Source organism: Globicephala melas, chromosome 7, assembly GCF_963455315.2.
Source record: "Globicephala melas chromosome 7, mGloMel1.2, whole genome shotgun sequence".
Classification (NCBI taxonomy): Eukaryota; Metazoa; Chordata; class Mammalia; order Artiodactyla; family Delphinidae; genus Globicephala; species Globicephala melas.
The window spans coordinates 230,970-244,132 of NC_083320.1; the positions used below are offsets into that span (position 1 = coordinate 230,970).

General features: G+C 45.2%; 1 protein-coding gene across 7 annotated transcripts in view; it reads left to right on the forward strand.

The window, feature by feature from the left end:
* The window catches only part of THAP4 (THAP domain containing 4), a 43,703-nt gene that overhangs the window by 1,675 nt on the left and 28,865 nt on the right, over positions 1-13,163 (forward strand). For all 7 annotated transcript variants that reach the window (XR_009564487.1, XR_009564484.1, XR_009564485.1 and 4 more), the window contains exon 2: positions 598-1,784. Coding sequence is in view for 3 of the 7 variants with exons in the window: in XM_060301548.1 (XP_060157531.1) it covers positions 598-1,784 (1,187 nt within the window). In the remaining 4 variants the exon portion in view is untranslated. The remainder of the gene's footprint in view (positions 1-597; positions 1,785-13,163) is intronic.

The following is a 13,163-nucleotide window of genomic DNA, read 5'->3' on the forward strand; positions in this document are numbered from 1 at the left end:
CGGCTGTTGAGTCTCGCCTGCTCTGCAAGCTAGTTTCGTACCCTCAGCTCCTTGAGCCGCAGCTGGGGCACGGGGGCGGGGGTGTGTGTGTCTGGGACGCTCTCCTGGCCTCTTGCTCCCATCTCTGCTGTCTGATGCTTGGCCTGACTTCTAAATGGGGAGGGGCAACCATCTTCCTTTGGGCACCCCAAGTCTTGCATCCCAGGCACACCAGGAGGGTTGGCCAGCTATGAGCTTCTAGGAACTATTTCCAGGGTTTCCTGCAGCCTTTCCCGCTGTCCATCTGGTGCTGTCTCTCCAAGGATTCTGTATCCCTGCAGGGCATTTACCACAGCCTGGGAGGAGGTATCCACCTTCACTCTTTATCCACCCTATGGACTGTAAGCTTCTTAAGGGCAGGCAGTGCCATCTTTCATCTTTCTATTTCAGTAATAAGTTGCAAGTAGAAGGTATTTCTTAGATCTTTGTTAAGTTTTTAAATGGATAAAGTCAACACAGGTTGGGGTGTTTGCAAATACACTTGTTCTGCTTTTATAGTTGATAGTAGTAGGGGGAGGCATTTAATTATTTTTTTCTAATTTGTCATTTGTCCTGCAGATTCCCCCTGAAGGACTCAAAACGTCTGATCCAGTGGTTGAAGGCTGTTCAGAGGGATAACTGGACGCCCACTAAGTATTCTTTCCTCTGTAGTGAACATTTCACCAAAGATAGCTTCTCCAAGAGACTGGAGGACCAGCACCGCCTGCTCAAGCCCACGGCCGTGCCGTCCATCTTCCACCTGGCTGAGAAGAAAAGGGGGGCCGGAGGCCATGGCCGCCCCCGGAGAAAGGACACCAGGAAGGCCTCGGGGGGTCTGAGGGCACATGCAAGTGACATTGCCGACGGGAAGGCCGCTGCAGGGTCGTCATCGTCGTGCTCGAGTGAAAGCCTAATGGCCAAGCCCGAGTCCCGCAAGCTGAAGCGGGGCGCATCACAGTGCAGACCCGCAGCCAGGGCTACCCGGGAGGCCGCCGGTCTGCAGCGGGCCCGACAGCCTCTGGAAGGACACGGAGATGACGGTCCGGCCTCCGCCACCACGTCCGGCGGCCAGGGAGAAGCCAACACTTGTGCTGTGGATGCCGGCGACGAGAACGCCACCTCCCCGGACGGGGGCCTGGTGGACAGGAGCGGCATTTCCGTGGATGACTTTACCCCCCCGGGGTCGGGGGCCTGCAAGTTCATTGGCTCGCTTCATTCCTACAGTTTCTCCTCCAAGCATGCCCGCGAGAGGCCGGCCGTCCCCCGGGAGCCCGTGGACCGCAAGAGGCCGAAGAGAGACGCCGAGCCCGGCTGCAGCGGGAGCAGCCCGGGGCCCGATAAGGGGCCGGCGCAGAGCCCGCCACGCGCGCCCCCCACGGCGAGCTCATCGCTCACAGCCACGCCGCAGAAGCCCGCGCAGGGCCCCTCGGCGCCTCCGACCGACGTGACCCCGAAGCCGGCGGCCGAGGCCGTGCAGAGCGAGCACAGCGACGCCAGCCCCATGTCCATCAACGAGGTCATCCTATCGGCGTCAGGAGCCTGCAAGCTTATCGACTCGCTGCACTCCTACTGCTTCTCCTCCCGCCAGAGCAAGAGCCAGGTGTGCTGCCTGCAGGAGCAGGTGGAGAAGAAGAACGGCGAGCTGAGGGCCCTGCGCCAGAGGGTCAGCCGCTCGGACAGCCAGGTGCGCGAGCTGCGGGAGAAGCTGGACCGGCTGCGGCGGCTGAGCCTCCCCCACCTGAGCAGCCTGCTGGCCCCCGGCCGCGGTCAGTACCCGGGCCTGGCGCCCGCGCGGCTGGGGTTCGCGAGCGCGGGGCCTGCGCCGTGCGGTGCCTCCCGAGAAGGGGAGCCAGGCTGGCGAGCTCACCTCACCGTCTGGGCTCCGGGGTGCCTGGGAGGTGGCTATAGCTGGGAGCTTTAGCCGGTGAGGAAGGAGGGGTGGGAGACCCAGAACCACGGTGGTGGGGCCCGGACGGCTGGTCCTCCACCCCACTGGGGTCCCTTCCTGCCGCAGACCTCACGCAGACAGTAGTTGCTAACGAGTTGGGGTCGAAACGTAAGCTTAGACAGACGCGGTGAGCCATTAGAAAGATCGTAGGAGACTCTTAAAATCATGAGGAGGTTCTTTCCAGTTGGGTTGTGATGAATATCCTGACGTTAAGCATTTTGAACGTTAATAACAACTTTTTAAAACTTTTAAACACCTATTCGAGTAGAGTATGTTCTCTCGTAAGAACACCGCAGAAATACGTCGGCTAAGAAGTGGTGAAAATTCCCCTTTCCCACTCACCTCCCCACTTTTATTCCTGGTTGCCGTTAAAATTTAGTGTGTAGGGCTTCCCTGGTGGCGCGGTGGTTGGGAGTCCGCCTACCGATGGAGGGGATGAGGGTTCGTGCCCTGGTCTGGGAAGATCCCACATGCCGCAGAGCGGCTGGGCCCGTGAGCCATGGCCGCTGAGCCTGCGCGTCTGGAGCCTGTGCTCCGCAGCGGGAGAGGCCACAACAGTGAGAGGCCCGCGTACTGCAGAAAAAAAAAAAAAAATTAGTGTGTATTCTTAGACTTTTTTTAATGTTTTATGAAAAATATATTTATTTGGCTGCATCGGGTCTTAGTTGCGGCACATGGGATCTTTGGTTGTGGCATGTGGGCTTCTTAGTTGCAGCATGGCAACTTTTATTTCTTACAGAATCAGTTTTGAGGTTAGTATCTTTTGCCTGTTATGTGTATAAAGGTGGAAACCATTTTCCTACCACATCGTGCATTTAGTCTGAATCAACGTTTGTCTTCCAGGTTGCAATTACCACTGCAGGTGAGAAAAGGCTCCAGTGTGTGACAGGCTGTTCAGGGCCTACTAGACCCCCAGGTCAACAACCATCAGCACAACCAAAAACAAAAGCAAAACCCAAAGCCATCCTGATGTACTGGTCAGAGTTACACACTACATTCTCCTGTTATTTTAAAGTGGTTTTTGTAGTTTCTCGTACCTGATATTCTTGGTACCTTTTTCTGCTCCTCTTCGTCAGACGCCCCAAAGTTTGTCACTATTGCAGGTCTTTCCAAACAGCCTGCATTGATTAGGTCTCCGTTGTTGTTTCTGCTTCCTTCTTCCTGACTTCTTTTTGCTTTCTTGAGTTTCATAGCGGTTCTGGCTCCTGGAGGGAAGTGCATAACGTCTTTGGGGACAGTTTATGTTTCCCGGTACCTGCAGTTGAGGCTGGATCCCTCCTTCTGTCCCTTTGGCTCCCCGCCACAGACCCGCCTCCTGTCGCTCTCCTTGCCCTTAGTTTCTAAAGAGTTTGTAATTTCAGTCTTGATTCCCTCTTTAACTTGAGTTGTTTAGGAGGATGTTGTGGTTTTCAAGTGGATGGATTGGGGGAAGGGGGCTAATTTTTTGTGTTATTGTTAAGGTTCAGTGACTTAAAGATGCTTGCTTTATAGAATCTTCTGAGGTTTCACTGTGGCTCAGAATGCTCTTTGTTTGTGACTGTTTCCTTACAGCTTGAGAAGAAGGTGTCCTGTCCATCGATTGGTTACATTGTTCTGTCTGGCTGAGGCTGGATCTAGCTTATTTTACTGGTCAACTGATCTGTTTCCTAACTTATTGTATCCACTGATCTGCTGATTTTTTTTTCAATTTATTTATTTTTGGCTGCGTTGGGTCTTAGTTGCAGCACGTGGGATCTTTCGTTGCAGTGCGAGGGGTTCTCTCTAGTTGTGGAGTGTGGGCTCCAGAGGGCCTGGGCTCAGTAGTTGCAGCACACGGGCTTAGTTGCCCATCAGCATGTGGGATCTTAGTTCCCTGACCAGGGATTGAACCCACGTCCCCTGCATTGTAAGGCAGATTCTTAACCACTGGACCACCAGGGAAGTCCCTGATCTGTTGATTTTTAAGAGGTGAGGTAAGGTCTGTCACTGTGATTCCTGAGGTGCTATTGCTTCTTGAATGTCTGTTCAGTTTAACTGTATTTACAGACCATGTTATTAGATACGTGAGTATGCCTCCATGTTACCAAACAGAAAGGCCTATTTTGTCCCATTTAAAGTTTTACTTCTTTGTCTCCTTATTTTCAACCTTTTTATATCCCTTTATTTTGTAGCTATATTTTAGCTCAATCTGAGAGCCTTATATAAAGTAATTTAATCCGTTTACAACTGGGATTATAGATAAATTGAAACTTGGGCCTGACTCTTTATTTTATTTTTTAATTTGTTAGGCTTTCTCGTTGTTTCTTTTTCTATTCTGATGGGTGTCTGTCAGCCTTCATCCTGTCTTCCTGTAAATGCTTGAGTTGAGGGGCTCCTGTGCCCCTTCCCAGCCCCGTCCCTGCCCCCATCCCTCCCCGCTGCGGGTCGTCTCTGATCTGAGCTCCAAATCCTCATCTCCCCAGTAGATGCACGTACACGTGGTATTGGTTACTTTATTCACCATGATTTATCGTTACCAATTTTTCCCTCTTTTGGATAAATAGTTAATGATTTGGGGGGAACTCATATGACAGAGAAACTTTGAGAGGAATCGAGTTTGAGATGCCTCATAGGTGCTGATGCCAGAGAGCCAGCACCCAGCCTCTTGAGGTTGCATGTGTGTGCCTGCAGAGGGGAGAGAAAAAGGTATTGTAGAAAGGGGGGTGCTTTGCTGGGCTGCCGCAGCTCTGATCAGAATGGAGAAAGGATGGCCGACTCGGCCACATGGGGTCACTGGTGACCACAGTCTCCTTGGAGTGGTGGGAATGGAGCTGGGTGTAGAGCCAGTGAAGGGAGGGGCCGGTGAGGGTGGCTGGGGACCAGGCACTTTAAGAGGTCGAGCTGTGGGGACAGTGGGCAGTAGCCAGAAGGGAACACGGGTCCACGGGAAAGTTGTGTGTGTCAGATGCGGACGAGGGAGCAGGTGTCTGCTGGGGCCCAGGTGGACAGGGAGAGCCGTGAGGACAGACAGGAGCGCACTGGGCCCTGAGGAGGGGGCGGGGGTGGGTGCTGCCCCTCTGCTCCTGGGCTCCCTGGGGTGGAGGGAGAGGCTGCAGGAGGAGCTGGGCCAGGGGCAGTGGGAGGGGTGGGAGGGAGAGAGGCCATGCAGGGCCCCGCTCGGAGCCACGGTCCCCGCCTGCGGCTCTCCTTGGCATCTGCTCCCTTGACCGTTCCCAGTGTGCTTACGACTTCATTCATCGGTGAAGGAACCTTCTGATGATTTTATAGGGTGTGTTGAAGGGACTGTACACATGTTTATTCAGTCCGTGACCTTCAGCCAGTCCCATTTTTTTGGACAGAATCCCTGAAGCAGAGAAGCCCGGCCAGTGGACCTGCAGGTTCCGGGCTCTGGGAAGTTTGCCCTCCAGAAAGTTGGTGCTGAGTGGCATTCCCACAGGATGGGGTGCTCTGTCCCTGAGCCCGTGCTGAGTCCAGGCGTCATGCCGCACCAGCCCGCGTTGCTGGCCTTTCTGTGAACCAGTGAGGATGAACATCTTTCCGCGTTCATCCCCTCTCTGTCCTTCCCTGACTGTGCCATTCCCGCCTTGCCCACTGACCTGTGAATGTCCCTGATGTGACAAGGATGTCCACTATCAAGTGTGATTCAGCCGTGCCCTCAGTTTTAATTTAATACTTGCTTCAAAAATATCTGTTTTCTTCCTGCTCTTTTATTCATTATACAGACAGTTCTTGAGCTAATCTGGAGTTTTAAAAGCTTTTTATTGTGGAAATCTTGAACATGTACAAATTAAACAGAAAAGTATAATAACCCCCTTGTACCTACCCCCTAGCTTCAACATTTATCAGTATTCTGATACTCTTGTTTCATCTATATTTTTACATACTCCCTACCTTCCATTGATTATTTTCTGATTAATAGAGGGTTTTTTTAGGAAAGTTTGAGAGTAGTCAGCAGATAGTACAGGAAATTCCCCCACAGTTTCCCCTGCTACTAACATCTTGCATTTCCACTTGTGTTAGTGTGGTTTATTCATTACAAGTTATGAACCCATATAGATACGTTGTTATTAACTAAGTCCACAGTTTACATTTAGGTTCCTGTCTTATACTTGGATTTTTTTTCCACTGACAAACTATTGTTAACAAAACAGAGTATATTTCAAAGATACAAATCTCAAGAGGATTTTATTTAAGACCAACTCAGTAGAATGAAGTAAAAGATTGAGTGGGTAGAAATTTTGTGATTTCAAACCATTGAAGATGAATCATTGCTGGGCAAGAAAAACATGGTTGGGGAAGGGACAAAAAGAGGAATCTTTCAAACAAGCACAAACACAGGAGCACCAGCCTTGCCCCACTGAAGGCCTGGGGAGGAAGGCGACCACTGCACGCGTCTGAGTCCCGGCCAGGGTCTGTGCGCCCCTGGAAACACTCGGGCAGGTCAGCCCGCAGGACGCCTTATACTTGGGTTTTGACAGGTACATGAGCCCATGTATCCTCATTACAATATCACAGAGCAGTTTCACTGCCCTAAAAACCTCTCTGTCCACTGTTCGCGCCTTTCCTCCCAGTCCTTGGCAGCCACTGATCTTTAGACTGTTTCTGTAGTTTTGCCTTTTCTAGGATGTCGCCTGATTGGGATGTATGGATGCTGTGAACTAGAGCATGCAGCCTTTTCAGGTTGGCTTCTTTCACTTAGTATATATTTAGGGTTCCTCTGTCGTTTTATGGTTTGGTAGTTCATTTCTTTTTTGTTGTTCCTTTTCTTATATTGAGTTAAAATACAAATAACAAAAAATGTATCTTCTTAACAGTTTGTCAGTGTACAGTTCAGTGGCATTAAATACATTCACGTTGTTGAGCAGCCATCACCACCATCCATGCCCATAACTCATGTAAATCTGAAACTCTATACCAATTAAACAATAACTCTCCCTCTCCCCGCGCCTAGCCATTGGCAGCCACCATTCTACTTTCTGTCTCCATGATTTTGACGCATGTAAGTGAAATCATATAGTATTTGTCCGTCTGTGATTAGCTGTTTCAGTTAGCCTAGTGCCCACAACGTACATCCATGTTGTAGCATACTACAGAATTTTCTTCCATTGTATGGATGGACCACAATTTGTTTATCCACTCATCCATCGACGGACATTGGGTTGCTTCCACCCACTGGCTGTTAGGAATCATGCTGCTATGAATGTGGGTGTACAAGTAACTTTTCAAGACCTGACTTTCTGTTCTTTCGGGTGTATACCCAGAAGTGGGATTGCCGGTTCATATGGTAGTTCTGTGTTTAATTTTTTGAGGAACTTCCGTACTATTTTCCGTAATGAATACACCACATTACATTCCTGCTGACAGTGCACAAGAGTTCCAGTTTCTCGGCATCGTTACCAACACGTGTTTTCTGTGTTTTTGATAACAGCCATCCTCACGGGTGTGGGGCAGTCTCGTCTCACCGTGGTTTTCGTTTGCATCTCCCTAACGGTCAGTCACACTGAGCATCTTTTCATGTGTATATTGGCCAGTCGTATGTCTTCTTTGGAGAAATGTCTGTTCAAGTCCTTTGCCCATTTTTCAGTCAGGTTATTTGGGGGGATTTTTGTTGTTTAGTTTTAGGAGTTCTGTATATAGTCTAGATATTGATCTCATATCAGAAATATGATTTGCAAATATTTTCTCCCATTCTGTAGGTTGCCTTTTTACCATGTGGATATTGCCTTTTGATATACAAATTATAACAATTTTCTTAAAGTCCAGTTTGTCTATTTTTTCTTTTGTTACCTGTACCTTTGTTGTCATATTCCAGAAATCATTGTCAAGTCCAGTGTCGTGAAACTTTCATCCTATGTTTTCTTCTAAGAGTTTTATTACTTTAGGTCTTACGTTTAGGTCTTTCATCCATTTTGAGTTAGTTTTTACATATGGTGTTAGACAGCCGTATACCTAACCAGTTAGAGCCCACCTTCGTTCTTTGGCACGTGGATGTCCAGCTTTCCCAGGACCGATTGTTGAAAACGCTGTCCTTTCTCCACTGAATGGTCTTAGCACTCTTGTCAAAAATCATTTGACCATACATGTGGGGGTTTATTTCTGGATTCTCTGTTCTGTTCCGCTGGTTTATATACGTCTTCGTGCCAATATCACACTGTTTTGAATTACTATAGTAAGTTTTGAAATCAGGAAATGTGAGTTCTCCAGTTTTGTTCCTTTTCAGGATCGTTTTGGCTATTCTCAATCCTTTGAGATTCAGTATGAATTTTAGGATGGTTTTTTTAATTTCTGCAAAAAACATTGGTATTTTGAGAGAGGTAGCACTGAATTTGTAGATTGCTTTGGTTAATATTGACAGTTTAACAATATGAAGCCTTTCAGTCCATGAGTATGGGATGTGTGTCCATTAATTTATGTTTTCTTTTAATTGCTTTCTGAAGTGTTTTGTAGTTTTCATTGTACAAGTCTTTCACCTCTGTGGTTAAGTTAATTTCAAAGTATTTTATTCTTTTTGATGCTATTATAAATGGGATTGTTTCTGTAGTCTCCTTTTCAGATTGTTCATGTTTTGTGTATAGAAATGCAACTGATGTTTGTGTGTTGGCTTTGGTATCTTGCTAATTTGATGAATTCATTTATTAGATCCAACAGCTTTTTTTTTTTCCTTAAAGGATTACCAGATTACTTTAGCCGCCTCACCATGAATCACCGTGGGTTTATTGATGTTTTGTTTTGTTTTTAATTGAAGTATAGCTGATTTACAATATTGTGTTAGTTTCAGGTGCAGAGCAAAGTGAGTCTTTTGTTTTTTCAGATTATTTTCCATTATAGGTTGTTACAGGATATTGAATATAGTTCCCTGTGCTATACAATAAATCCTTGTTGCTTATTTATTTTATATGTAGTAGCATATATCTGTTAATCCCATAGTCCTAATTTATCCCTCCTCCCCTCCCTTTCCCCTTTGATAACCAGAAGTTTGCTTTCTATGTCTGTGAGTCTGTTTCTTTTTTTTTTTTTTTTTTGGTACGCGGGCCTCTCACTGTTGTGGCCTCTCCCGTTGCGGAGCACAGGCTACGGACGCGCAGGCTCAGCGGCCATGGCTCACGGGCCCAGCCCCTCCGCTGCATGTGGGATCTTCCCAGACCGGGGCATGAACCCACGTCCCCCGCATCGGCAGGCGGACTCTCAACCACTGCGCCACCAGGGAAGCCCTGTTTCTATTTTGTATATAGATTCATTTCTATTATTTCTTAGATTCCACATGTAAGTAATATCACATAATATTTGTCTTTGTCTGACTTCACTTATTATGTTATTTTCTAGGTCCATCCATGTTGCTGCAAATGGCAGTATTTCATTCTTTTTTATGGACAAGTAATATTCCATTGTGTACATATATACCACATTTCTTTTTTTTTTTTCTTTTGCAGTACGCGGGCCTCTCACTGTTGTGGCCTCTCCCGTTGCGGAGCACAGGCTCCGGAAGCGCAGGCCCAGCGGCCATGGCTCACAGGCCCAGCCGCTCCGCGGCATGTGGGATCTTCCCAGACCGGGACACAAACCAGTGTCCCCTGCATCAGCAGGCGGACTCTCAACCACTGCGCCACCAGGGAAGCCCCCACATTTCTTTTTAAACTGATTGACTGCTGATAGGTACTTGGGTTGTTTCCATGTCTTGGCTATTGTAAATAGGGCTGCTGTGAACATTGGGGTGCATGTATCCTTTTGAATTAGAGTTTTCATCTTTTCCAGATATATGCCAGGGAGTGGGATTGCTGGATCCTATGGTCGCTCTATTTTTAGTTTTTTAAGGAACCTCCATATTGTTTTCCATAGTGGCTACACCAATACCTATTCCCACCAACAGTGCAGGAGGGTTCCCTTTTCTCCCCACAGTCTCCAGCATTTATTATTCACAGACTTTTTGATGATGGCCATTCTGACCAGTGTGAGGTGATACCTCATCGTGGTTTTGATTTGCATTTCTCTAATAATTAGCAGTGTTGAGCACCTTTTCATGTGCCTGTTGGCCATTTGTATGTCTTCTTTGGAGAAATGTCTTTTTAGGTATTCTGCCCATTTTTGGATTGGGCTGTTTGTTTTTTGATATTGAGTTATATGACCTATAATCTAATAGCTTTTTTGTGCAGTGTTTAGGATTTTCTACATATGAGGTCATGTCATCTCAGATAATTTTACTTCTTCCTTTCTAATTTGGATTCCTTTTATTTCTTTTTCTTGCCTAATTGCTCTGGCTAGAACTTTGAGTACTATGTTGAATAGGAGAGGTGAGGTGGGCAGCCTCGCCTTGTTCCTGATCTTCGAGGAAAAGCTTCAGTCTTTCATCATCGAGTATTATGTTTGCTATGGGCTTTTCATATATGGCTTGTATAGTGTTGAGATAGTTTTCTTCTATCCCTATTTTGTTGAGTGTTTTTGTCATGGAAGGGTGTTGAATTTTGTCAAATGCTTTTTCTGCATCGAGATGATCACGTGTTCTTTTCCCTTCATTTTGTTGGTATGGCATATTACACTGATCGATATTTGTATGTTGAACTATCCTTGCATTCCAGGAATAAATCCCACATAGTCACGGTATGTAATTCTTTAATATGATGCTAACTTCAGTTTGCTAGTATTTTGTTGAGGATTTTTGCATCAGTGTTCAGAAGGGATGTTGGCTTGTAGTTTTCTTTCCTTGGAGTATCTTTGTCTGGCATTGGTATCAGGGTTATTCAGGCCTCAATACAATGAGTTAGAAATGTTTCCTCCTCTTCAATTTTTTTGGAAACGTCTGAGAAGGATTGTTGTTAGTTCTTCTTAAAATGTTCGGTAGAATTCACCAGTGAAGCCATCAGGTCCAGGGCTCATCTTTGTCAGGAGGTTTTTGATTACTGATTCAATCTCCTTACTAGTTGTAGGTGTATTCAGCTTTTCTATTTGTTTGTGATTTAGTCTTAGTAGGTTTTGTGTTTCTAGGAGTTTGTCCATTTCATCTAGGTTATCCAGTTTGTTGGCATGCAATTGTCCATAGTCCTTTCATAGTCCTTTTTGTTTCTGTAGAATTAGTAGTAATATCCCTACTTTCATTTCTATTTTTAGTAATTTGAGTCTTCTCTCTTTTTTTTCTTCGTCCATCTAGCTAGAGGTTTGTTGAATTTGTTCATCTTTTCAAAGATGGTTCTCCTATTTTTTTTTTCCTATTTTTAAATTAGGTTGTTTTATTATTGTTTTAAGAGTTCTTTGTGTATTTTGAATACAAGTCCTTTTTTGTTTTACTTCTTTATGTAATAAAGTTAAATATATGGAAATGTATGAGATAGAAATGGTAGGGAAAAAAAACAAACATGGGTTAGGAACATGAATTTTTCTAAAACTAGGGTCCAAAGAAGGAGGCAGGGAAGGAGGCAGGAAGCTTTTAGGCAGGGTGGGGGGCGTTGGAGGGGTTGGTAGGGGGTGGCTAATATAGCCTCCCAGTCTGTAGCTTGTCTTTTTATTCTCTTTTTATTTTATTCTCTTAACAGCATCTTGCAAAACAGAATTTTTTAAGTTTAATAAAGCCCTTATCAGTTTTTTTCTTACATCGATTGGGCTTTTGGTGTTGTATCTAAAAACTCATTGCCAAATAAGGTCACGTAGATTTTCTCCTGTGTCTCTTTAAGAAGTTTTGCACTTTAACGTTTTACATTGAGGCCTGTGATCCATCTTGAGTTAATTTTTGTAAAAGGTGTAAGGTCTTTGTCTAGATGCTTTTTTTCAGTCTAGTCATCCAGTTTCAGCACCGTTTGTTGAATAGACTGTTCCTTCTCCGTTGTATTGCCTTTGCTCCTCTGTAAAAACTCAGTTGCCTCTGTTTGTGGTGGTCTAGTTCTGAACTCTGTTTTGTTCCACTGATTGATGTATCTGTTCTTTCACCAGTACCACATTTTATTGATGATTGTAGCTCTATAATAGGTCTTGAAATAGGGTACTGTTAGTTCTCCAACTTTGTTCTTTTCCATCAATATTGTGCTGGCTATTCAGGGTCTTCTGCCTCTCCATATGAACTTTAGAATCAGTTTGTCAGTATCCACAAAATGATTGATGAGATTTTGATTGGGATTGTGTTGAATCAATAGATCAAGTTGGGCAGAATTGACCATCTTAACAATATTGAATCTTCCAATCTAGGAACATAGAATATCCATCCATTTATTTAGATCTTCTTTTATTTCTTTCATCAGTTTTGTAGTTTTCTTCATAAATCTTTACATATTCTGTTAGATTTGTACTTAAATATTTCCTTCTTTTTTTGGCGCAATTATAAATGTTATTTTTTTAAATTTCAAATTCCAGTTGTTTATTGCTAGTATATAGGGAAACAATTGACTTTAGTGCGTTAGCATTATATCCTGCAACCTTGCTATAATTGCTGATTAACTCCAGTAACTTTTTTGCGGATCCTTTAGGATTTTCTGCATAGACGGTCATGCCATCTGAGAACAAAGACAGCTTTATTTTTCTGTCTCACTGTGTACCTTTATTTCCTTTGCTTCTCTTGTAGCACCAACTGGGACTTCCAGTTCATTGTATGAGTGGGGAGGGGGCGTCCTCGCCTCGTTTCTGATCTTCGTAGGGAAGCTTTGAGTTTCTCACCATGAGTATGGCATTAACTATAGCATTTTTTTGGTTTTGGGGGGGGTTTTGGCCACGCCATGCAGCTTGCATGATCTTAGTTCTCTGACCAGGGATTGAACCTGCACCCTCCCCTCAGCAGTGAAAGCACGGAGGCCTAACCACTGGACTGCCAGAGAATTCCCGTCTGTAGGGTTTTTTAAATAGATGTTCTTTATCAAGTTGAGGAAGTTCCCCTTGATTCCTAGTTTATTGAGAGTTTTATCATGAAAAGTGATTTTGTCACTTTTTCTGCATCCATTGATATGATCATTTGAGTTTTCTTCTTTAGCCTGTTGATGTGACGGAGTGTATTAACTGATTTTAGAGTGCTGAACCAGCCTTGTATACTGGAATAAACCCACATGGTCATGGTGTATAATTTTTTTTTTTTTACGTTGTTAGATGCCATTTGCTCGTGTTAAGGAGTTTTGCATCTATGTTGATGAGAGATATTTGTAGTTTTCCTTTCTTGTAATGTCTCTGCCTGGTTTTGGTATTAGGGTGATGCTGGCCTCAATTGAATGACTTAGGAGGTATTCCCTCTGCTTCTGCCTTCCAGAAG